Raw genomic sequence first — 26,946 nt, 5'->3', positions numbered from 1 at the left:
ATGACTACACACAACAAACAGGTACTGAGGTATTGATTATGTTTCTCAGATATAATCTGTGTGTGGTTGGTTTCTGACACTTCAACCATGAGAACAGGTTTTCCTCACCGAAGCAGTTTGGAGCCAAACTTGCACCTGCAGTGATTCAGTATCCCTGAAACAGAGACACCAACACCCATGACATCATCCCTACAGGAAACACGACTGAGAGATCACCGCTTCTCATAATGCGAGTGTGACAATGTACTGACATCACATCAGATCATTAACTTCCCATAATGTGTGTTACCATAGAGACTGAGCCCTTCCTTCTCCCCAGACTGCAGCTTGTACACAGAGGGGTGCAGCTCTGACTTGAAGATCTGCAGCACGCTGGACACGCACACACAACAAACATGGCAGAGAGAGTGTGTGTGTGTGTTTGTTTGTGTTTGTCTCCAGGGGGACTGACCTGTAAGTATCCTGGTCCACGTACACTACATCATATATTTTTCTCTGTATTTTGAATAGTATTTTTAAGTAATCACCGTATGTCTAATAAATCAATGTGTGTGTTTATTTCATGAAAATAATGTCATTATATGTTTAATATCTTATTCCCCGATCCTCCTTTTGCCATTGAAATGCTCAGTCTGGTCTTGTTGGCCCCTGTTGATAAACATGTAAAACATATTTACACACACAGCCCTGATTGGCAGATAGGATATTACAGTACATCTACCCTTACCCCTTCAAAGTAGTAGGATACATACTCATCAGAATAATCAGATCAGATTGTGATGTCCTGATCTGGGACAAAAACATCATCCCACCTGAACATGCTGACACAAAATGACATTATCATAATGTTATTTCGACCTCATAGTGTAAATTACATTTTTGACTGCACTGCCTTTTTAAGGGGTGGTTCTCCCATATACACCAAGGCCAGCAGCTGGGTTTGGTCTACTTATATAGTTCATTGACAGTATATGAACCAGAAAACATTTGCAAGTGGCAGTGGTGTAGTGAATGGCACACACAGGTATAGGCTGTATACTCACTTATTTTTCAGTGGGCATTGCATATACTCACTTCTTAATCCCCACTGATACCTGTCAGAGCAGTGTAGTGGAGGTATCCACCTTATCAATTAATAGGGCTGATGGAACAGATTGGACTGTTTAGCATAAAATATTGATAAAATATTATTTCTTCACATTTTACGCGTAACAATGTACACACGACTGTGTGAATATTACAAAATGCAATTTGGGGCTAACGCCTTTCTAAAATGTGCACCACACGTGAGCTGTTTCATGGAATATCTGTTAGAAAGTGGTGGGATTTAAAGATGCAATACCTGTCATGGGTTGATAATATGATTATGATAATTCCTTTGGCTGCTAGACAATGAAAGTAAGTTGAAAGGAAACCAATAGAACATGAGAAAGCATGCCTACCTGTCAGAATGATATCATGATTATTTGCATCAATCCAGTGGCCATTTATTTTGCAAACGCCATCTCATGTGCTACAGAAACACTGCTAACCAAACAACACTGATAGGTGTCTGCACAGTTGAATTAAACTTCTTAGGGATCAAATCCCATTAACAGGATCGATTTGACAACATGGTGAAATGGCAGAGCCCAAATTCAAATGAAATTAAAAATATTTAACTTTCATACATTCACAAGTGCAATACACCAAATTAAAGCTTTACTTCTTGTTAATCCAGCCACCGTGTCAGATTTCCAAAAATGTTTTACGGTGAACGAAAACCATGCTATTATCTGAGGACAGCACCCCATCAAGCTAACACAGACAATCAAATTTCATCCCTCCAGGCGCTACACAAAACTCAGAAATAATGATATAATTCATGCCTTACCTTTGAAGAGCTTCTTCTGTTGACACTCCAATATGTCCCATAAACATGACAAATGGTCCTTTTGTTGGATTAATTCCGTCATTATATGGAGCGTTTGATCCAGAAAAACACCGGTTCCAACTCGCGCAACATGATTACAAAATATCTAATAAGGTACCTGTAATCTTTGTCCAAACATTTCAAACCAAATATTAATATATATATATATATATATATACACATTTACAAAATAACATGGGTAACTATTTACACACTTTCAATATTTGGAAGACCCTCAGTCCTCTATAAAATCAAATCTATTTATATAGCCCCAGCCTAAAACCCCAAACAGCAAGCAATGCAGGTGTAGAAGCACGGTGGCTAGGAAAAACTCCCTAGAAAGGCAAAAACCTAGGAAGAAACCTAGAGAGGAACCAGGCTATGAGGGGTGGCCAGTCCTCTTCTGGCTGTGCCGGGTGGAGATCACAGTGGTTGTAGAGGGTGCAACAGGACAGCACCTCAAGAGTAAAAATGAACAGTTTAGGGTTCCATAGCCGCAGGCAGAACCGTTGAAACTGGAACAGCAGCAAGGCCAGGTGGACTGGGGACAGCAAGGAGTCATCATGCCAAGTAGTCCTGACGCATGGTCCTTGGGCTCAGGTCCTCCGAGAGAGAGAAAGAGAGAATTAGAGAGAGCATACTTGAATTCACATAAGACTCCCATTCGGAGTCAGTGTCACTGTGAAAGAAAATGTTCAGTTAGAATAGTTTCACATTTGAGCCCTTATTCAACAGGTATAATAAACAGATATACATATATATGGAGTATAGGGAACATAAGGTTGAATATTATATTATGACCTACTAGAACTACTCTCTTTTATACTATGATATTTCAGCTAGATGTCAGGATTTGGCCAGGTTTGTTCCGGTTTTTGGTCACTAGATGCCCCCATTGTGCCTTTTGACCTTTTGTTTTCCCTTGATCCCCATTATTATTTGCACCTGTGCCTCGTTTCCCCTGATTGTATTTAAACCCTTTGTTTTACTCAGTTCTTTGCTCTGTGTTTGTATGTTAGCACCCAGCCCTAGTACTCTGTGAACTCTTGTTGATCCCGGTGGACTCTCTTGTGGAATTCTGTTTTTTGTTCTTGTTTGTTTGTTTTTGAGTATTTTTTTAGGCTTTTTGTGCTTTACCTTCCACCTTGTGGATTTACCTTTTTGTCTTGGAGGATTACCTTTGTTCTTGTGGAATTCCTTTTGAGGTTGTGGAGTTACATGTTTTCCTGAAGAACTTCACTTTTTAATTCATTAAATACACCGTCTCAAGTACTGCTGTGTCTGCCTCATCTTCTGGGTTCTGCTGACTATTCGTGGCTCAGTTGGTTAAGTGACTGTTTCTCACTCCGGAGACCCGGGTTCGTAACCGGGTCCTGACACTAGATATACTGTCTCTATTATATTATGACAGACGAGCTAGATCTACTGTCTCCATTTCACTTTGGCCATTGTTGTGGGCCTGCCCTCCCCTCAACATCCTCAAATAGGCTATTTAAAGCGGGTTGGGGTGGGGGTGGCAGACACACGCATCTCACATTTCATGACATTACATGTTTATATATTGCTTCTAAAATAAAATAAAAATCACAAATAATATTTTCTATTGTTAATTTCAAACAAGGGCATTAGCATGATAAGAATTACCAGTCTATATTCCTCCACAATCGCTAAATGAATCGTCCTACAACAATCTCTGTCTTACTTTCCCAATCAATTTATTCTAAAATTGTGTGTACATCTGTATATCTAGACTAATATTTAGCTTTCCCTGACTTAGTCGCCAAACTGATTGATATATAAACAGCTGAATCAGCGCGTTTACCAAACAATGCAGTGCGTAATATGTGTTTCTCCTTCCGGTATGAAACTTCAATAGCGAATGACTTTACGCTGGAGCTTACTACATGGGTTGGTCTTGCAACACATAAACTTGACCTATTGCCGTTTACCTCAGCTCATTGGCTATCTACCCAGCTAGATTTCAAGACAATCAGGGGTAATTGGGTTTAAAGACAGTCAATCAACGAAACAGCGGGCAAATCATTGGTGCACAATGATGTCATGACTTGTTGTCTTCAAATCGGTTTCTTTCAGTCAATACGTCCCGCGAAATGGCCCATCACGTTTGATTGTGTTACAAACAAACCAGTTGATTGCAGTGAAACCAAACATGACTGGAAAAGTCATGTTCTGTGTGGGTTATTTACCTGGAATGTGTCGTCGAAAATGGAATGAGACGGAATTCACGACACAAGCGGTTCACAAAATGTTTTGTGTTAGGCTATAAAAACGGATTTTATCAAACAAAAGATCATTCATTGTATAACAATGCGCATTGGAATTGCAAACAGACAAAGATCGTCAAAGGTAAACTATTTATTTTAATGCAGTTTGTGATTATGTTACACCTGTGCTGGTTAAAATTGTTGTTTTTTATAGGGCTCTATGCTCAGATAATTGCATCGTATTCTTTCGCAGTAAATACTTTTAAAAATCTGACAACGCAGTTGGATTAGCAAGATTCTAGGCTTTCGATACATGTGAGACACTTGTAGTTTCATTAATGTTTAATTTGACTATTTATGTAGCGATCACCTTATTTTGTGGAATTTCAGCCCGCTAGCGCGTTCCCTGTGCAGAGGGGTTACTATAAGTCCACTTAACATGCTCCAAACACTAAATATGTACATACATAAACAAACATGGGTACGAGGACCCGTCGCGCACCTATACAACATAAAACAACACTTGACAATAAAACAATCTCTGACAAAGACATGAGGGGAAACAGAGGGTTAAATACACAACAGGTAATGAATGGGATTGAAAACAGGTGTGTGAGAAGACAAGACAAAACCAATGGAAAATGAAAAATGGATCAATGATGGCTAGAAGGCCGGAGACGTCGACCGCCGAGCACCGCCCGAACAAGGAGAGGCAACAACTTCGGCAGAAGTCGTGACAGATTTCTGTTCCTGTTGTAATACTAAATCAATAGTAGCCAAATCAAAACCTTCACAGCCAATGTTTAAAACAGAATCTGAACCTCTTCCTCACTAGAGTTTATTCCCCCGCTCCCCATAATTTACCCTGCCTCAATTCCACTTTCTCCTCTGTGGTTCAAACTATAATTATGTCTAAGTGCTATAAACTCCATTACAATTAATTTACCTTTAAAACCAGTATCCCAAATGACCACAAATTCATTATCCAAATGGCTGATTAGACCACAAGAGAAAGCCATGATAGAAGTCAAAGGTTACACCACCCTTTTACAGTCATGTTCCATACTATATTAGACATATTAAAGAACCCTTTATCTAAAGAGTTCACGTGTTTAGTGAAAAACTCAGAAAACAAAACTTCTAATATTCTATATGTGAGTGTATCCCTTTAAGATATCTTGTCGCTGGGCTGAAATCCCCTCAAACCCAAATGTTTACTACAAACAAAACCTAATAATTCTGATAATACCATTGTACCCTCTTAAATTATTTGTTTTAAATTTCCTCAATGTTTCATGTAACTCATTGTCAGGGTTGCGTCAATACAAATCTGGTATCAAGCTAAATATGACAATGAGTCACCGATTGTATATGCATTTTTTATTAGCTAAGCAATAAGTGGTAAATGCAATTTTCGTATATACGGGCTCTCTGTCCCACCTCGCAGGGCAAAACAGAGAACTTACTTGTTCTTGACAAAGATATTATAAATATACTCTGACAGAAATAGTTCCTGCTTCCGAGCCGGCCTGTCAGAGTAGAGACTGGGCGTGGTTTAGACTCACCCAGCCTATCGTTGATTGTTGGCACAGAGCTGGTCCCGGCCCCCCGGGTGCTCCAGTTGATAGATGTAACTGTTGCTGTGAAGAATATCTATGCGCTCATGCTCGATACCGTTATCTCGCACCTGGCTCCTGTTATCTAACAAAAGACCGTTTGTTCTCGGAACACTACGTTCTGAATGTGCCCCCCCCAACTCATTGCACAGTCCCTGTCTTCATGTTATTCTGTATTTTTCCATCATGAGAAAGGCCCATGGCCCTGAAACTGTTAACAATGTTTCAAGTCAGCTATGTTGCATAACACATACTGTACATAGAATCCACACAAGCCAACAGCAGATAATATTCAATCACATATATGGTAACGGGCTATAGTGCATAACACAGAATCCTCATATCATTCAGTATTTCTCCAAATTGTCTCCCCAAAATGCTTTATAGGAAGACCCTGCCATTAGACACACACAACTGCGATAAACGTGCACTGTCCCTTTAACATAAAATAAACTCAACCTGCAATCCACTTTGCGGACCATTCATTGTTCCCCATAATGAAAACAGATTCTAATGTTAGTAAACCTTAACTTCTTGTTCAAATTCACTGGTGTTACCTAAACAATCAAACCAAAAATCAATAACCGGGAACTACCACAACTTTTTACGATTCAACTATTCAGACATCCCTCTCTTATAGCCAAATGTAGCCCAGTGAACACCACCAATCCGTGATGGCCACCTAGCAATTTTGTTGCTAGTTTTAGCATCTTTTCAGACTATCCTGACAATATTCAGCTACTTTTAAAAATGTATTTGGAACTTTTTCTGAAAAGTGACTCAAAGCTATAATGCACGCATTTTCCCTCTAAATGACACAAACAATTTTCTCTGTCACCCTCAGTCACAACATCCTTGCCTGGCTGCAAAAGTGCATTGTGAGTGATCTCAGCAACAGGCGCTCAGCCCAGCCCAGGCCGCAGCAACTTTTAACGAATTGCAAATCATTGTTGGCTAACTGCAGCAGCAGTAGTACGGGTTCAATAAACCAAACCCAATTTATCACAACTGTTGGATCTTGAATAGAACTTACAACATCAATCAACATCTCTCAATCAAAATTGTACTGCCAGAAGTACAGAAAAGAGTGTACCTGAAAACGGTCAAATCAATTTGAGTAATGTTATTGTGTATCCAACGTAATGACGCAGTTTAACTTTCCAACTTTCTCTACCCCAAAATTTTAACGTACCATGTATTTCGATGGGCACAACTCTATCATAATTGTCTCTTCGTTATTATTTAGAATCCAACTGTCTCTTCTGTGATCCAGCATTTTGAATACGACTCCATTCCCAATACGTCATTCCAGCAGACCATTTAGGCAAGACAACGTATTCCATCAACATCGTACCGCTATTATTTAGAATGGATGGGTCTTTCAATTTAACCTAAACAATCTATTAAAAAAGTTCAATATATCCCTTCTATCAATTTGAACCAAACAAGCTATTAAAACTTTCAGTTTATATCTTATACAAACATTAGCGACCGTATATTTCCAGGCAAAAGGGATGGGCGGATTCAACCCGGATTGGGTGGGCTGTCCCTCTTTACACATTTTCTTGAGTTTCTCCAGCATAGCCAAGCCTATGCGCTCCTTTAGTTTAGCCTTCTCCATTTTTTTCCTTGATTTTACCCTTGCTCGGCTCTCCTCCCTGTTTCCACTCGGAACAGGTTTTGTATGTTTTACGCTTCAGCGCCTCCAGCATTATACCAGGCTCCCCATCGACTGGGAGCCCGTTGCCCTCTTCTACCCATCGTCTGTATAATTTTTCTCCTTTCTTCTTTCAATCCTTTCCATCTTTACCTCAATTAATTTCTCGAGTGGACTTCAATATCTTCAACACTTTCTCAATCTCCTGGTTAGTCATCTTAATATCTATTCAAACACTATATCCCTGTCCTATCTAATCTAAAGAAACTCTAGGCGATACAACTAGGTACTATAACCCCCAATAGGATCTATAAATCTTTCATTCAAACTTGATGCAAAATTTTCACGAACTTGACACCCAATGTACTACATACGCTTGGCGACCATCCAATGTAACACAGGTCCCGTATTTATTACAGGCCTGTTAATTTTATCCGTAGGTCATTCAATCGATGCAGCGCGCCCACTTACATCCCAGTGTACTACATTCAATTTTTACATATAGTAAAATGACATTCACTCCGGTAAATTCTCAAAATTACCACATACACACTAGTACACACATACACTGTTACATTGCGATTCCACCCACACTCATACTAGTAAATTCTTAAACCTACCAACATACATGCAACGCAGTATGCGTTATACAAACCGACCCATTTAGTACATTGCATTAACTTGTTCTATCGTAACAGTGATCGATCAGTACAAAATTGCATTCACCACAGCATATATGTCACATTCAATTATTATTGTCAATTGTAACATTCATATAATTTTGGTAACTTACATCAAACAGGTGTCTCACAAAATTAATTTGGATAACGCCAATATGCAGAACTTTAGTTATTACAATAGGTGTCTGCTTACCTTTTTTAGTTGACCGGTCAGGATTTGTCAGGCACACCATCCGATGACAGTACTGGCCAATTGTCTGGACAATCTCCAGCGAAGTCCTTCAACCAGATCACGTAGGGGTCACCAAATTGTTAGGGTTGCGTCAATTCGAATCTGGTATCAGAACAAGTTATGACACTGAGTCACCGATTGTATACTATGTATTTTTATTAGCTAAGCAATAAATGGTAATTGATTTTGAATTTTCGAATATACAGGTTCGCTGTAACACCACGCAGGGTAGAACAGAAAACTGGCCAACACCCTAACGGTATCTTCTTTAATACTCTGACAGAGGTAGTTCCTGCTTCTGAGCTGGCCTGTCAGAGTAGAGACTGGGCGTGGTTTAAACTCACTCAGCCTATTGTTGGCGCACAGACTGGTCCCAGTCCCCGGGCTCTCCAGTTGATAGATGTAACTGTTGCTGTGTAGAATATCTATGCACTCATACCCTAGATACCGTTATCACACATCTGGTACTTGTTATTGCTAAGTTTGAGTTCTAACAAAAGACAGTTTGTTTGCTCCACTACGTTCTGTATTGTCCACCACAACTCATGATAACTGCCTATACCCAAGGTTAGCCATAGCCTTTCCGCTAATGTTACTTCTAACACACACAGACACCCTCATGATAGGCCGTGCATATTTTTAACCCTCACACCTCTGTAACATTAATTTGAAACTTTACACAGTGCTGCACAGGGTGGGAGCTCTATACAGCAGAAAGTTCTAAATGTGACAACAAACTGAGAGTATCACCCTGCAAAAACAGTTCTCTGCTGTACGACTATTGTAAGCGACATTGCCAAACAACCTGAGGATACGATTCCACGTTTGCCGATTCTCTCCTGGGCCGCCCATCATGATTAAAAAAGGGCTGAAACTAGAGACAGGAGTAGCAGAGGTCATGTAAATCAGCGATGTATGTTGAAAGAATAACAACGTTAACTAGACCTTTTCCTTAAGTACACTTAGCATCAAATCAAATGTATTTATATAGCCCTTCGTACATCAGCTGATATCTCAAACTGCTGTACAGAAACCCAGCCTAAAACCCCAAACAGCAAGCAATGCAGGTGTAGAAGCACGGTGGCTAGGAAAAACTCCCTACAAAGGCCAAACCTAGGAAGAAACCTAGAGAGGAACCAGGCTATGTGGGGTGGCCAGTCCTCTTCTAGCTGTGCTGGGTGGAGATTATAACAGAACAGGGCCAAGATGTTCAAATGTTCATAAATGACCAGCATGGTCAGAACAGTTGAAACTGGAATAATCAAGGCAGAACAGTTGAAACTGGAGCAGCAGCACGGTCAGGTGGACTGGGGACAGCAAGGAGTCATCATGTCAGGTAGTCCTGGGGCATGGTCCTAGGGCTCAGGTCCTCCGAGAGAGAAAGAAAGAAAGAGAGAAGGAGAGAATTAGAGAACGCACACTTAGATTCACACAGGACACCGAATAGGACAGGTGAGGTACTCCAGATATAACAAACTGACCCTCGCCCCCCGACACATAAACTACTGCAGCATAAATACTGGCGGCTGAGACAGGAGGTGTCAGGAGACACTGTGGCCCCATCCGAGGACACCCCCGGACAGGACCAAACAGGAAGGATATAACCCCACCCACTTTGCCAAAGCACAGCCCCCACACCACTAGAGGGATATCTTCAACCACCAACTTACCATCCTGAGACAAGGCTGAGTATAGCCCACAAAGATCTCCGCCATGGCACAACCCAAGGGGGGGAACCAACCCAGACAGAATGACCACATCAGTGAATCAACCCACTCAGGTGACGCAACCCTTCCAGGGACGGCATGAGAGAGCCCCAGTAAGCCAGTGACTCAGCCCCTGTAATAGGGTTAGAGGCAGAGAATCCCAGTGGAAAGAGGGGAACCGGCCAGGCAGAGACAGAAAAGGCGGTTCGTTGCTCCAGAGCCTTTCCGTTCACCTTCCCACTCCTGGGCCAGACTACACTCAATCATATGACCCACTGAAGAGATGAGTCTTCAGTAAAGACTTAAAGGTTGAGACCGAGTTTGCGTCTCTGACATGGGTAGGCAGACCGTTCCATAAAAATGGAGCTCTATAGGAGAAAGCCCTGCCTCCAGCTGTTTGCTTAGAAATTCTAGGATCAAGTAGGAGGCCTGCGTCTTTTGACCGTAGCGTACGTGTAGGTATGTACGGCAGGACCAAATCAGAGAGATAGGTAGGACCAAGCCCATGTAATGCTTTGTAGGTTAGCAGTAAAACCTTGAAATCAGCCCTTGCTTTGACAGGAAGCCAGTGTAGGGAGGCTAGCACTGGAGTAATATGATCAAATGTTTTGGTTCTAGTCAGGATTCTAGCAGCCGTATTTAGCACTAACTGAAGTTTATTTAGTGCATCAGGTAGCTCGGTCACGAATATCAGAAAAGCAATCAAATTAATAGTTGACCTTTGATCTTCGGATGTTTTCACTCACGAGACTCCCAGTTACACAACAAATGTTCCGTTTGTTCCATAAAGATTATTTTATATCCAAAATACCTCCGTTTGTTTGTCACGTTATGTTCAGAAATCCACAGGAAAGAGTGTTCACGACAACGCAGACGAAAATTCCAAATAGTTTCCATTATGTCCACAGAAACATGTCAAACATTTTTTATAATCAATCCTCAGGTTGTTTTTAAAATATATAATCAATAATATATCAACCGCAAATGTCTTGAACAGTAGGAGAGGGGAAAACAATGGCTGTCCAAATTCTGTTGCGCAAGCAAAACTCATGTGACCACTTGACACGATGTTATCGTTCTGGCTCATTTTTCAAAGTAAAAGCCTGAAACTATGTCGGAAGACTGTTGACGCCTTGAGGAAGCGATAGGAAAAGGAATCTGGTTCATATCCCTTTAAATGGAGCAAAAGGAGGCTATGGAACATGTAGTTTTCAAAATAGAAGCCACTTCCTGCTTTGATTTTCCTCAGGATTTCACCTGCAATATCAGTTCTGTTATACTCAGACAATATTTGACAGTTTTGGAAACTTTAGAGTGTTTTCTATCAAATACTAATAATACTATGCATATATTAGCAACTGAGACCGAGGAGCTGGCCGTTTACAATGGGCACCTTTTCATCCAAGCTACTCAATACTGCTCCTGCAGCAATATGAAGTTAATGCAACCGTTGTGTCAGATTTTTTAAAAACTTTACGGAAAAAGCATACCATGCAATAGTCTGAGATGGCGCTCAGAGGTACACAATATTTCTCCCCCATTTTGGGGTCAAAAAAAATAAGAGAATATACATGATAAATATTCTCTTATCTTTGATGATCTTTCATCAGAATGCAGTGCCAGGAATCCTAGTTCCGCAATAAATCGTTGTTTTGTTCGATAATGTCCACTACTAGTGTCCAAATAGCTACTTTTGCTAGCACGTTTAGTTCACATCTCCAAACACTGGCACCAGTCCATGCGAACTTGGACGAAAAATTCTAAAAGTTATATTCCAGGTCGAATAAGCTGGTCAAACTAAGTAGAGAATCAATCTTCAGGATGTTATTATCATTAATATCCAATAACGTTCCAACCGGAGCATTCGTTTTTGTCTAGAGAGTAATGGAACGCATGACGATATCATGAGAAATGCGCCTGACCAGGAACTGGCATTCTGCCAGACCACTGACTCAAATGGCTGTCATCCGGTCCCACATCACACTAGAGGCTTCATTCCACATTCTACTGACTGTTGACATCTAGTGGAAGGCGTAGGAAGTGTGAACGGATCCATATCTTACTGGGATGTGAATAGGCAATGAGTTGAAAATCAACCAGCCCCAGAATTTCCACTTCCTGTTTGGACGTTTGCCTGCCATATGAGTTCTGTAATACTCACAGACATAATTCAAACAAATAGTAATAATAATATGCATATATTAAAATCTGAGACAGAGTAGGAGGCAGTTCACTATGGGCACGCAATTCATCCAAAGTGAAAATGCTGCCCCCTATCCCTAAAAAGTTAACTTCTTGTTAATCCAAATGCGTTGCCAGATTTCAAAAAGGTTTTACGGCAAAAGCATACCATGTGATTATCTGAGGACAGGACAATATTTTTTCAACCAGCACAGGCTTCACAAAATCGCAAATAGCGATGAAATAAATCACTTACCTTTGAAGATCTTCCTCTGTTTGCCATCCCAAGGGTCCCAGCTATACAATGAATGTTTGTTTTGTTCGATAAAGTTCTTCTTTATCTCCAAAAAAGTTGGCACCATTTATTTCAGTGATCCATTCCTCCAACATGCATACAAAGGAATCCAAAAGCTACCTGTAAACGTTGTTCATACAAGTCAAACAATGTTCTATTCAATCCCCAGGTACCCTAATATGTAAATTAAGGATCATATTTCAGACGGAAAGAACTGTGTTCAATAGGAAAGGAAAATAACGAAGAGCGTGCTGTCATTCACGAGCGCCAAAAACCTACTTTTCCAGTTGAGCTCCCTTGGGAAAAACTACTATTGCTTGTTCGTTTTTAAACAAACAAGCCTGAACCCTTGTTTAAAGACTGTTGACATCTAGTGGAATCCATAGGTACTTCAATCTGGGGGGAATTTGTATATACAGACCCATAGACTTGCATTGGAAAGGCCTGTTACCTAAACAAAATATATCTGGATGGATTATCCTTGGGTTTTCGCCTGCCATGTCAATTCTCTTATACTCCCAGACATTTTTTGTAACAGTTTAGAAACATCAAAATGTTTTCAATCACATTCTACCAATTATTTGAATTTCCTAGCTTCTGGACCTGAGTAACAGGCAGTATACTTTGGGCACGTCATTCAGGCAGAAATTCAGAATACTGCCCCCTAGGCTTAAGAAGTTTTAATACTTTCTCAGAAGTAGCCATTATTTACTATACTGAACAAAAAATATATATATGCAACATGCAACAATTGAAACGTTTTTACTGAGTTACAGTTAATATAAGGAAAAGGTCTAGTTAACGTTGTTATTCTTTCAACATGCATCGCTGGTTTACATGACCTCTGCTGCTCCTGTCTCTAGTTTCAGCCCTTTTTTAATCATGATGCGCGGCCCAGGACAAAATCGGCAATCGGCAAACGTGGAATCGTATCCTCAGGTTGTTTGGCAATGTCGCTTACAGTAGTAGTACAGCAGAGAACTGTTTTTGCAGGGTGATACTCTCAGTTTGATGTCACATTTAGAACATTCTGCTGTATAGAGCTCCCACCCTGTGCAGCACTGTGTAAAATTTCAAATTAATGTCACAGAGGGTAGAGTCAAAATCAAGGCCCCAGTGAGAATTGAACTCACGACCCCTGGTTTACAAGACCAGTGCTCTAACCACTGAGCTATGGAGCCATACAATGGTATGTGAAGAATAGGAACGCTATAAAGAACACACCCGTCAGAGAGTAAAAAAGAGACACACCTCAGTAACCAAACATGCAGGTTTCCCAGTCTGGCTCCTACAGTAAAAGCAGAATCCTTGTCATCCTTTGTTATACATTTAATGACAAACTCTCCCAGGTCAATGTGACCCTTAGGCAGGTCTGGTCTGGTGGTCCACATTCTTCGGAATTCTCCTTTAATAGTCTCCTCTCCTCATTTCCATGTCTCCTCTCCTTCATGACCATTTATTTGTTATTTTTAGGGGTAGATCAGCTTTAATATTGCAGATAGAGTGTGGGTTTTCAATGTAATTGTCTGCATCATTTCCAATCCCCCATACTTTTTTTTACAAACATTCTATTGTATTATTTTCCCTTAAAACTTGTTAGGGAGTTATATTCCTCTGCTGGTAGCGTGACTACAGCTCAAGCTTATACATACCATAAACGCACAATATATTTGACAAAAATATTTTTAAAAATATTTAACCTCCACACATTAACAAGTAAAATCAACCCCTCAAATGAAAGATAAACAAGTTGTTTATCTAGCCAGCAAGTCAGATTTCTAAAATGTTCCGAAAACATAGCACATATTTATGTGATACCATTCAGACAAGCTCATTAGCATAATTTGTAGGAAAAAATATGCAATCAACAAACGCAGGATTAAAAGAAAAATAATTTCACTAACCTTTTGAAATCTTCATCAGATGACAGTAATATAACATGTTACACAGTACATTCATTTTTTTCAATAATATGCTATATATATCCATAAATCTCTGTTTACAATGATGCATCGTTCAAAAAATGCTACTAAAATGTCCGGAGAAATTAAATTTTCAATAACGTCAGCTAACAAGGAATACACATCATAAACTTTGACTAAATATGCATGTTTTACATATGTATAGGAAGATACACTTCTTCTAAATGCAAACGCTGTGTTACTTTTATTTATAACATTACATTTTGAATTCACTAGGCAAAAATAGGGAGTCTAGCGCTCCCACATTAGCATAATGACTCCATCTTGGAGTCGACATGACCCAAAATTAATACATAAATATTCCCTTACCTTTGCTGTTCTTCCATCAGAAGACCTGGCAAAGGGATTATACTCACCAAATTAGTGTTCAGTTTTCAAGTCCGCGTCTTTCAGTAGTAGTTCTCAAAATAGCCTGATTTTGGTAAAAATTTAGTTTGAAGTGTTCACCAAAACTTTCGAAAGTATATATAATATGTCGAGTAAACTTGTCAAACTATGTTCATAATTAAGCTTTAACATGTTATAAAGGTCTACAGCAATTGTGAGGACGAACGAAACACACACGTCTTTTAATCGATCCTGAGGGAAAGAGAGCCATAAATGTACAGAGCGCGCATTAAAGGCACTGTTTTTTGGCGTGACCGAGACCTTTCGGCACGCTCAACGTCTCGTGAGCGCGCGATTCACACACTGACAAGCCCCAGTAGAAGGAAGCCTTCATCGCTGAACATTTAATGAAACTGTTCCCAGAGCGGTAGCCTTTTGGGAAGTGGTTAAAGATGACGTCAAAGCAGGCAACTTTTTCCATTTAAGAGATTTTGGGAGAATGCATGCCCTGACACTTCTCTTTTACATGACAAAATTTATTTGTTATTTAGAATTGTTAGAGTGTTTTCTATTCAGATAATGTGGGTTTTTATATGCAAATATTAGCAACTTTTCCAATTTTTTTATCCTGTTTTTTTACAAATCCTCCAGAATTGTAAACCGTTTTCCTGAACAGGTTAACCCTACCATCCCTCCCCTAATTGGAGTAAATTAATGGACAACAATACTTAGTCTTCTACTTCTATCTTATATATACTATAAACATATTACGGACACAGTATATTTGACATTAGTCATATATTTTTTACATTTTGAGTCCCACCCTTCAGCTACCCTCAAACCCTCCCACCAATCTCTGAAAACCATCCTGTTTACTTTTTGTTAGCTGCACATGAGACAATAACTCCACAAGTGGTCTTTGTGATATCATTCAACAATTGTTACACAATTTGTAAAAAAAAAATAAAAATCCCTAATAACGTTTACCAATTAGTATATTTGACTTTAGGCATAATATTTGTTGAAATAGGTTGATTTCTTTATTCTTTTCTGGTAGATTAAACTGAAATTGCAACCAGTGTTCTATGGCTTGTTTAGAAACAGTGATATTCTGGAGATGATTACATTTTCAAATATCCGAAAGTGAGAGGTTGCAATATCAATAAAGGGGAAAAGTATATTCTTGTTCATGGGGTGAGTCATTGTAACTAATCTGCTGGAAAACCCGTTTGGATTTAAATACAGCTTTTATCTTACAGTTAATATAAGGAAAAGGTCTAGTTAACGTTGTTATTCTTTCAACATGCATCGCTGGTTTACATGACCTCTGCTACTCCTGTCTCTAGTTTCAGCCCTTTTTTAATCATGATGTGTGGCCCAGGACAAAATCGGCAATCGGCAAACGTGGAATCGTATCCTCAGGTTGTTTGGCAATGTTGCTTACAGTAGTAGTACAGAAGATAATTGTTTTTGCAGGGTGATACTCTCAGTTTGATGTCACATTTAGAATGTTCTGCTGTATTGAGCTCCCACCCTGTGCAGCACTGTGTAATGTTTCAAATTAATGTCACAGAGGGTAGAGTCAAAATCAAGGCCCCAGTGAGAATTGAACTCACGACCCCTGGTTTACAAGACCAGTGCTCTAACCACTGAGCTATGGAGCCATACAATGTTATGGGAAGAATAGGAACGCTATAAAGAACACACCCGTCAGAGAGTAAAAAAGGAGACACACCTAAGTAACCAAACATGCAGGTTAGCCAGTCTGGCTCCTACAGTAAAAGCAGAATCCTTGTCATCCTTTGTTATACATTTAATGACAAACTCTCCCAGGTCAATGTGACCCTTAGGCAGGAATGGTCTGGTGGTCCACATTCTTCGGAATTCTCCTTTAATAGTCTCCTCTCCTCATTTCCATGTCTCCTCTCCTTCATGACCATTTATTTGTTATTTTTAGGGGCAGATCAGCTTTAATATTGCAGATAGAGTGTGGGTTTTCAATGTAATTGTCTGCATCATTTCCAATCCCCCATACCTTTTTTTTTACAAACATTCTATTGTAATATTTTCCCTTAACCCTACCACCCCTCCCCTAATTGGAGTAAATTAATGGACAACAATACTTAGTCTTCTACTTCTATCTTATACATACTATAAACATATTACGGACACAGTATATTTGACATTAGTCATTGTTAGAGGAAATTATAGTTGAAATGATTAATTATGTATACATTATTGATTAGAACCATTTATTCTAATACTATTATGTTATGATATGAAAAGTATGAGTTTTTGGTTAAGCTGTTACTGAAAATGTAAGCAGAAACAAATTAATTGTCTGTGCCTCTTGCAGAGTTTAAGGGGGAGAGATGAGATAGCTTTTCAGACAGATAAGAATGTTTTGGTTGGATTCCATTAGTGGAGAGAAGTATATCTTTTAGACAGGTTGGAATGTAGTTTTATGAGTGGAGTAAAAGATCTCCAGAACTGAATACTATGGGAGAGGGTGTGAAACTGATGACGTCATTTTATGTTCTCTTTCTTTAAAATGTAATGTTCTTTGTATTTTGGGTCAGTACTCATCAAGAATAAATGCTGAACTTGTTTTTAAGACTGGTCTCTTGCTAATTCATGCAAATTATAAACTTACAACTTATCATGAATTAGAAATGAGTGCGAATTGAATTGGTTTTGGCAATAAAACATAAAGGAATTTAGAATTCCTCTATCAATTTGGTCCTTCGAAGTGCCGGATCTAAATACCTCTCCCTGTGCCTGGAGGTAGTACGCTGGAAAATAGTGCACGGACGAGATTTTGACTCGTTTTACTAAAGACCTGACCTCTGAATTGAGGTTAAAATTGAAACAGGCCTGTGTATTATCACAGAGGACAGAGAGAGTGACTAGATACAACGAACATTGCTTTCCCAGTCGGCGATAAGGTCAGTAATTTTTTTCTTGATTAAGGGGGAATGATTTAAATTATCATAGAGTGGATATATAGATTGTTCTCAGTTTGAAAGTCAACTCTACAAATAGGCTATGCTTGGAGCGACATTGTAGTTCAAAGTCCTATAGGGAACAGGGATTACTGTATAGTCCTACATTGATCACTGTTGTAGAGGACTGCTAATTCTTATGTAGGTGACATTACACTACTATAGCTGGGACAACGTATTTTCATAGTAAAACAGGTTGGGCCCCATACAGGATATTTCTCACACACACACTCACTTAGATCATCCAGAACACTGTCACAACAGGATACTCCTAGCCACAGGTGCTAGCCGGCAGTTCGGCCACAACTCCCCTGAAGATAGGGACGCACACACATTACACACAGACTCTTGAGGACAGGACAGGGACGCATACGCTCTTACACACTGACCCCAGAAGACAGGGACGACGCACATACAGTACACACATAGCTGCCGAGGACACCCAGATAAGACACCCACAGATTGGCAGAAAGCCTAGACTTAGAGACAAACTAGCACACACACATAATCTCCCTCCCAGCCGAACATTGTGTGACTGAAGATAGCGCACACACCAGATCTCCTTTTCAGCTGAACATGGTGTGACGACCAAGAACAGGCATGGCAGGATTCTACGATGACGGACAGACAACAGAGCCAATGCCGGACGACTACACCCCAGCCTGATCCAATCCGAAGATCCGATCTCCTAGAAATCAACCTACTTTCTGTTGTGTATATGAAGCTTGTACTCACTGTTAGCAAGGTTCCTTTTTGCTAGTCTCTGATGAGCTAACAGAGGGGCCCGTATATACGCTGTACCAGATATCTTTACTCTGAATAAACCTGTTGCTTGTCGTACAATCTACCACCTTGTCTGAATCGATCCTTAACCGGCTCACCCTTCTACATATCCTTTTATCAACAGAACTTGGTAGCCAGAGGATGGTTAAATAACGATCCATCAAAGTGAGTTGATTTGGGTGTGAGAGGGAGAGAGGGTGAAAGGACGATTCACGGAGGACAGAGGTGAAGGAATTCGGGGGAGGACAACAATTCTGCTCAACTCGGTAAACTGATCACAAGGCGCACCACAAACAAGGTAAGCAAAACCTGTTAAATCAAACTTTGCATATTGTCGTATAGTCTGTCTAAATTTTGATCAGTATTACCGAGTGAGTATGAATTCTTGTGTAAATTTATAATTTGCTGACAAGTTGAAAGTACAGTGAAGTGAATATATGTGGTGACAAACCGGTGACGACCGGGTGATTTAAATCATTGATGAGATATCAGTAGGGGGTCAGCGCAGTCTGATAGCTTTCAATGATGAGGGATCACTTTTGAGGCCTGGAATGTTCCGATAGGGGTCAGGAATAGAGATCAGTAGGGGATAGTTAACTACTATTCATTAAACCTGGCGCCGAGGGGGACAAATTGTAATTTTGTCCCGTGGCCCGTTCTAGGCCAGTCTGATAAGAGATTCACTGATAGGGGTCGGACATCTGTAACAGTTCCGATAGGGGTCAGGAATAGAGATCAGTAGGGGATAGTTAACTACTATTCATTAAACCTGGCGCCGAGGGGGACAAATTGTAATTTTGTCCCGTGGCCCGGTCAAGGCCAGACTGATAAGAGATTCACTGATAGGGGTCGGACATGTGTAACAAACTCTGATAGGGGTCAGCTCGATATGGATCAGGAATAGAGATCAGTAGGGGATAGCTAACTACTATTCATTAAACCTGGCGCCGAGGGGGACAAATTGTAATTTTGTCCTGTGGCCCGGTCTAGACCAGTCTGATGAGAGATTCTCTGATAAGGATCGGCTTTCAGGGGTCAGAGATATAACGTGTTGTTTTGTCTTGTTTTGTCTATTTGTAACTGTTTATATTAAAATGCAATGTGCTTGTAATTGTTTCCATTAAGATTGTTGGTGGTTAGATAGAGACGGAGAGAGAGAGAACTCAAGAAGGGTTATTTGATAAATCTGTGTTAAATGTATAATCAGGAACAAAATGACTGATTTATAATTGAAATAAGATCTGAGTATAATATTTAATATTGCGACTATATAGTCGAATAGATCCCTTGGTTGCGCGCTCCACGAAAGCTATACCAACCCAATCGTTTTTCTCGAACTGAATATACAAGGAAAAGCTCTGAGATAAGGCAGAGTGTGAGCAATAGTGTCTCCTCGAATACATCGTTGTTATAAACTAACGACGGGCTAAGTATATTCTAATTATATTCGAGTAGTCTGGTAAAATTCCGATTAAGTTACGATTAATTTCCGATTGAATTAAATTGAATTACGATTAAAAATTCACAATGGTGACCCCCAATACTCCAAAGCTGAAGTTTAATGAGTTCCTAGACAAAAAAAAATGGAATATAGATCAGGGGGAAAGGGACAGTGGAAGGATATAAAGAAAGTCTGGGAGGGAGTAAAGTTAAGATGGACGCAAGCAGGTTACCTAGGAGGGGGACTGCCAACCGGGGTCCAGTTGAAAACAATGGAATGTGGGTTAAGGGAGACGTTGCAGGAAGCTAGAGACAAGGAAATAGGAAGAAACAAGGCCCATGTATTCAGGAACCAAGGGACCAAACAGAGAGAGAGAGCAGAAGAGTGAAGTTAAAAATGGACACTTGGGCTATCGAAGAGACACGCAGGGTACAACTGAATATATATTTCAATTGGTCAAAATATACATATATATTTACTAAAACATACAATACATGACAAATGGTGACCCCGACGTGGTCTGGTAAAAAGACATCGCTGGACATTGGTGTGCCAGCCGATTGGCCAGTACTGTCGTCGGACGGTGTGTCTCACAAATCCTGACCGGTCAACTAAAAAGGGTAAGCAGACACCTGTTGTGAAAAACTAAAGTTCTGCACATTGGAGTTATACAAATTTAGTTTTGTGAGACACCTGTTTGATGTAAGTTACTACATTTAAACTATTATGCTGTGTGAGATTGGAAAATAGTTGAGAAAGTAATATCTCCATTGGCAACTGCAATTTTATTATTGATCAACCATACTTAATGATGCATTGTGTATGGGATGTACTAGTATGCCTGGTTGGTAGGTGGTAACAGAGATCACTTACCACGTGTATGAATGATGGGTAACGGGTGGCCACCAAAGCTTGAATGGATAGTCTGGGACTACATGTATGAGTGGTGAGTAACGAGTGATCGCCAAAGTGCGAATAGAAAGTCATATGATGCGAACGTGATGTATTAGGCAGGGCCAAGTGTGAATGACGGATATTTAAATTGATTACTCGGACTTGAGACCGATTTAGCCTTCGGGAAAGGGTCTCTCTAAGGTCCTAACAAAGCATAAGTGTGTGTGAAGTACATTGGGTAGTGAAGTAAAGGTGATAATCCGGGGGACACTAGACTTCTTAATACCCTAGGGGGGGCCGATTTAGCCGTAGGGAAAGGGTATCACTTGGGTTTCAGTAAAGGCATGGGTTGTTGGCAGTATTGTAGTGTACATGGAATATCGTTGGAAATGGAAAAGGTGTTGAGAACGCTGAAGTCCACTCTAGATTTAAATAAAGGCAGAGAGGGCAAGGAGTGGAGGAGAATGGGTGAGAAGCTGTACAGAGTATGGACAGAAGGTGGGGCTATTGCATCTCCTACTGGTCTGCTTGCTGGGGAGAATGAGGATTTGTGTGTGTATGGTGTAAATTGAAGTTTACTGGCGTAAATGAAGATTTGTGAGACTCAAATTGTGTGCATGAAATACGTTTGATATTCAGTCGGGGACTAATATCGGTATGAATGAGGTCGGGGACCAAGCGAGTGTGGTACATTAGGTATTTCATTTGGAGCTGGTACCGGTGAGAATGTTGAAAAAGTCGCAGGCCTGCTGACGAGAGTTATATCATAGAATATTGGGGGGTGTGCATGACTGTTGGAAAAGGTGTTAAACTCTATTAACGTAAAATTCTGTGTGTAGAGTTATATTATGAGGTTTGGACTATACTAATATTGTAGAATTACATAATCAACATCTGAACATACTTACGATAAACATTAATTGAGCCACTGAGTAATAGATAAGATATACACTAGGTACGGGGCGACGGGTGTGGTCGATGTAAGACGGGAGTGGTGTTCTAACCAAGTGCTGAGAAATAAGGTAGATTTATTTTGTTTTTTAATTAGTTTACACAAGTTCTTCCCAGTTATTGATTTTGGTTTGATTGTTCAGATAAAACCACTGAAATTAAACAGGAGGTTAAGGTAGACTAACATTAGAATCTGTATTCATTATGGGGAACAATGAAAGGCCCGCAGAGGGGATTGCAGACTGAGGTTTTTATGTTAAAGGGACAGTGCACATTTAACACAGTTGTGTGTGTGTCTAATGGCTGGGGATTTAAGAAGTATTTTTGGGGAGACAATTTGGAGAAACACGAATAAAACATGAAACACAGAGACAAATTATTTGAGTTTGAGGGGATTATCATAATTATTAGGTTTTGTTTTTGTAGTAAACGTTTGGGTTAAGGGGATTTTCACGTTCCCAGAGACATGGTATTTTACAGCTGGGGGAAAAGGCAGACGGAGGGGCCCTCCCCCGCACTGCAGAGACCTTGAAAGTTGGAGAGAAGAGAGGAGAGGTTTTTTGGAAAAGGGGGGGCCAGGACAGGCAAAGATAGCAGTTGCTGAGTGGAGACAGGGGGGAGAGTTGGACATGTAGAAAATGTAGGGGGGCGCTCCTTCATGATGATGTCAGAACATAAGGATACTATACTAATCTTACCTAAGTCATTATTTAGAGTAGGTAAGGTTGATACCTGGGCAAAGCCAGGTATCAAAAGGGGGATGGGTAAATTGTGGTCTAGGATAGGATGGGGACTATTGGATAAGAAACTAATAATTTAAAAAATGTAAGCTAACAATTGGGCATAGAAGTTAAAGATATAATCAGATAAAACATATGAGAAATTGTTTGTTAACCAAGCCTGTATGTCCAGGATTTTATGCATTACAGGTGAACTACAGGTGAAGTCACTCAATCCAGTCCCAGAGGCTTGGGGACCATAGAAGACCCCTGGTGACAGCTAGCTGAAAGAGCTACCCAGATTCATATCGCACGGCGGCAGGGTAAGACACTTTTTCACTGTCGGACAATAAACAGAGTTCGGGAGAAGAACTGGAATTAACAGAATTCCGGGGGCCAACTCTCGAATGAAGTAAACCCTACCTGTCCTATCACCCCTGTTTTTGTTCATAGAAGTGAGGATGTGTCTGGCTCTGGCTAAGTGATGTGTATTTTATTCCAAAATAAGCATAAGAGATCCCTAGATATGGGTATTTGTAAGTCGCTCTGGATAAGAGCGTCTGCTAAATGACTTAAATGTAAATGTAAATGTAGACAAGAAGTTAGAGTAGAGATTACATGATAACCGACTTCGGGGGGGATCCCACAAGGGTGGATAGGTTTTCCATGATATGGGGGAAACCTGGGAGCAATGTTGAACTTTGTAAAGGTGATGAAATCCTACTAACCATCAAAACTATTAAAGCTCTCTGATGCAGGCACTCACACCCTCGGACTACAAAGGACGAGGACAGACATGATGGGTGTGTTTTCTATTAAGGTACTGCCAAGACCAGAGGTAACCGGACACACTCCTCTACCACCACTGTGTTAAAAATACCATTCAGGTAATTAATGTTAGAGACTATTCGGCTATTGATCAATTAGGAACTGAGACTGGTTTTGATAGTAGGGACAATTTGTGGCTGTCTCATATGAGGTACACAGCTAAAACCCTGAGAGGAAAGGACTGCATTATTTGTAGTCATGCTAGACCTGTTCTGGCTACACACCCATTTGCTGTAGGAGAAGGAGAGGGGTGGTTGTGTATTCGGAGAAGTTTTTACCAGGTTAAGCCCAATTCAACCCTCTGTTCCTCTTTGAGCCTTGTGTTTCCTGCAGTACCTCCTCATGGGGCCATTTGGGGTGTTGAGGCATGGGGGGGGGATTGCAGTTGCATCACGGGTACAGGTAATGGCATTGATTATGGGAGATTGCCTGAAGCTGATTGCAGTAGTAACATAATCATTAATTCCACTTGGCCAGTTACAGGCCTAAACCAAACTAGTGGTCTGGCTGATGTGAGGTGGATGTGTGGAGCCAAAAAGAGTGCTGAGACCCATTCTTAGAGGAGAATGGCAAGGTACGTGTGGTCTGACCAGTTTGATAATTCCACTGACCATTGTTGATGTTACTGCTGAACAGCTGTTGGGTTCTGTATCCAGGGGACCTGAAAACATTCCATCCCATGGGAGACATAGACGTAGTGCTCCATGGACAGAGGATGTAGTTGACATACACTAACCTGTTGGGAGTGCCAGTGGGGGTTCCTCATGACTTTCAGGCCTTGGGTAGGAATGATGGACTCTGGCACTTACTACCTATTATGGGTCCAGCCATGGTGGATGCTAGACAGACTGCTTGGATTAATTATATCTACTATAATCAACAGCGTTTGGTGAATTACTCCCGTGATGCACTCACTGGTATGTCTGAACAGCTTGAGGCCACATTTGGGGTTTCCAGACAGAATAGACTTGCCTTGGATATGCTTCTTGCCAGTCAGGGGGACGTCTGCAAGATGTTCGGTAAACAATGTTGCACGTATATTCCTAATAATACCAGTCCAGATGGTGGTATATCTAAGGCGGGCTTGATGCACTATCTGCTAAGATGAGGTCCACGGAGGGGGGTGGAGGAGTCTGTTCTCTTGGCCTGGTTTGGTAAGTACACTGGTATGATGGTTACTGGATTTCTGACCCTAATTCTTGTATTATTTGTTATTGATGTGATATGCCGCTTGCATCATACTGTGTTTTAAGAAGTCTGTTACAGATGTGATGAAGGCTTCAGGGAGGATGGGACTGACTGAGGATGACACATGGTATGCTGTGGGTGAGGTAGTAGAATGATTTTACACCACCACAGTTCCTTGTTATACATTTTTATGATAGGTTTTCTTTCCAGTATGTTTGTTCTCCCTGTTGTAAAGGTTTAGAGTCCCTGGGTGGCAAGGAGCCCACCTGGTACAGGATAGGAGTAGCTGAGAGGACCAGATGGTTTCTAATAATTCTTTACTCTGTTTTCCATGACCAAAGTTTTATCCTACATCTTACATGTCAATAACAATAAAGTTTTATCCTGTTTTTGATAAGTGACACCCTTGCGGGTGACAAAAGGGGGAAACAAAAGCATACAACAAAGGCATATATCACTTGTTATTAATAATACACTTTTTATTATTTTCATGAAATGCTATGACTGCTGAAATAAAGGATAATGAGTGACACCCTAGCGGGTGTCAAAAGGGGGACTTAAATTTCACACTATTTTCTTTTGTTCAGTTTTTGACATGAAGGTAGTTTAAACTTTGTAACTGTTATATGATTCATTGCTGAATTTGTGTTCACACCCTTGGGGTTATTTTACATTATAGCCATTACCATATATAAGATTGAATATTATCTGCTATTGCCTTGTGTGGATGTATGTATGTGTTATGCTACCTAGCTGATTTGAAACATTGTTAAAAGTATCAGGGCCATGGGACTTTCTCATGATGGAAAAATACAGAGTAGCATGAAGACTAACTGTTCAAATGAGTTAGAAGGGAGGGAACATTCAGAGCGGGGTGTTGCGAGAACAAGCGGTCTTTTGTTAGATAACAGGAGCCAGGTGGGAGATAACGGTATGGAGCATGAGACCCATCTTTCAGTTTTTGCAGCCATTTTAGTGTTGTGCGGCTGCTGCTGCATTCCATGTATTTCGCTCACTCACTACTAGAGTTATATCTAAGGCCCGAGTAGGAAGAGGGGGATCCAGTTGCTTTTATTGATTAAGCTTCTCCATTGTATGTCATGTCCCATCTGGGATGGGAAGAGGGGGCATTGCGGTCTTTGTGGGCCATTTCCGTATAGACTTACCTAGTATAGGCTATTTTTCCTTTTTGGATTATGTTTTCATTTTTGCTTGGAGTAATGTATCTGGACTATATCATATCTCTTAGGAGATGTGAAGAGAGGGAATCACAACTTTTTCCTGCTGGAAAAAGTTGGCTTATGTGGACAATCATTTTACTTTTATTTTGAGCTGTTCTCCGCTCTGTTAAATGAGGGTTGTAAAGTTCCTAGGTGGATGGTAGCCAACTTAGTACATAGTGGGATTGAGTGGTGAACATGATGGTAACGCATATATGTCTATTTCTGTTTAATACCGTGCCTTATTTCATAGTCCCTTTGGGAGAAGTTTCTCTTTGTGTCTGGATCTAGTTAGGTTGTGTCACATCTCTGGGGAGACGTGAAGAGAGGGATTTGTAGAGGACTGCTAATTCTTATGTAGGTGACATTACACTACTATAGCTGGGACAACGTATTTTCATAGTAAAACGGGTTGGGCCCCATACAGGATATTTCTCACACACACACTCACTTAGATCATCCAGAACACTGTCACAACAGGATACTCCTAGCCACAGGTGCTAGCCGGCAGTTCGGCCACAACTCCCCTGAAGATAGGGACGCACACACATTACACACGGACTCTTGAGGACAGGACAGGGACGCATACGCTCTTACACACTGACCCCAGAAGACAGGGACGACGCACATACAGTACACACATAGCTGCCGAGGACACCCAGATAAGACACCCACAGATTGGCAGAAAGCCTAGACTTAGAGACAAACTAGCACACACACATAATCTCCCTCCCAGCCGAACATTGTGTGACTGAAGATAGCGCACACACCAGATCTCCTTTTCAGCTGAACATGGTGTGACGACCAAGAACAGGCATGGCAGGATTCTACGATGACGGACAGACAACAGAGCCAATGCCGGACGACTACACCCCAGCCTGATCCAATCCGAAGATCCGATCTCCTAGAAATCAACCTACTTTCTGTTGTGTATATGAAGCTTGTACTCACTGTTAGCAAGGTTCCTTTTTGCTAGTCTCTGATGAGCTAACAGAGGGGCCCGTATATACGCTGTACCAGATATCTTTACTCTGAATAAACCTGTTGCTTGTCGTACAATCTACCACCTTGTCTGAATCGATCCTTAACCGGCTCACCCTTCTACAT

At 40.7% G+C, this 26,946-nt stretch overlaps 1 protein-coding gene and 2 non-coding genes across 3 annotated transcripts in view; all 3 read right to left on the bottom strand.

The window, feature by feature from the left end:
- Positions 1-13,895, bottom strand: part of LOC124017003 (mutS protein homolog 5-like) — a 32,802-nt gene extending 18,907 nt beyond the window's left edge. The window contains exons 1-4 of the mRNA XM_046332335.1: positions 13,797-13,895; positions 452-495; positions 290-372; positions 109-154 (exon numbers count right to left, since the gene is read on the bottom strand). Coding sequence (XP_046188291.1) covers positions 109-154; positions 290-372; positions 452-495; positions 13,797-13,895 — 272 coding nt within the window. The remainder of the gene's footprint in view (positions 1-108; positions 155-289; positions 373-451; positions 496-13,796) is intronic.
- On the bottom strand, positions 13,613-13,685 carry trnat-ugu. The gene has a single exon. It is a non-coding gene; the product is annotated as a tRNA-Thr (tRNA).
- Positions 13,896-16,404: 2,509 nt separating the features above from the next.
- On the bottom strand, positions 16,405-16,477 carry trnat-ugu. Its single transcript has one exon. It is a non-coding gene; the product is annotated as a tRNA-Thr (tRNA).
- Between the last annotated feature and the right edge of the window lie 10,469 nt (positions 16,478-26,946).

The sequence above is a fragment of the Oncorhynchus gorbuscha genome, unplaced genomic scaffold (genome assembly GCF_021184085.1).
Source record: "Oncorhynchus gorbuscha isolate QuinsamMale2020 ecotype Even-year unplaced genomic scaffold, OgorEven_v1.0 Un_scaffold_141:::fragment_3, whole genome shotgun sequence".
Taxonomy (NCBI): Eukaryota; Metazoa; Chordata; class Actinopteri; order Salmoniformes; family Salmonidae; genus Oncorhynchus; species Oncorhynchus gorbuscha.
The sequence above is the reverse complement of the archived record's forward strand: the minus strand, read 5'-3'. Positions and strand labels throughout refer to the sequence as shown.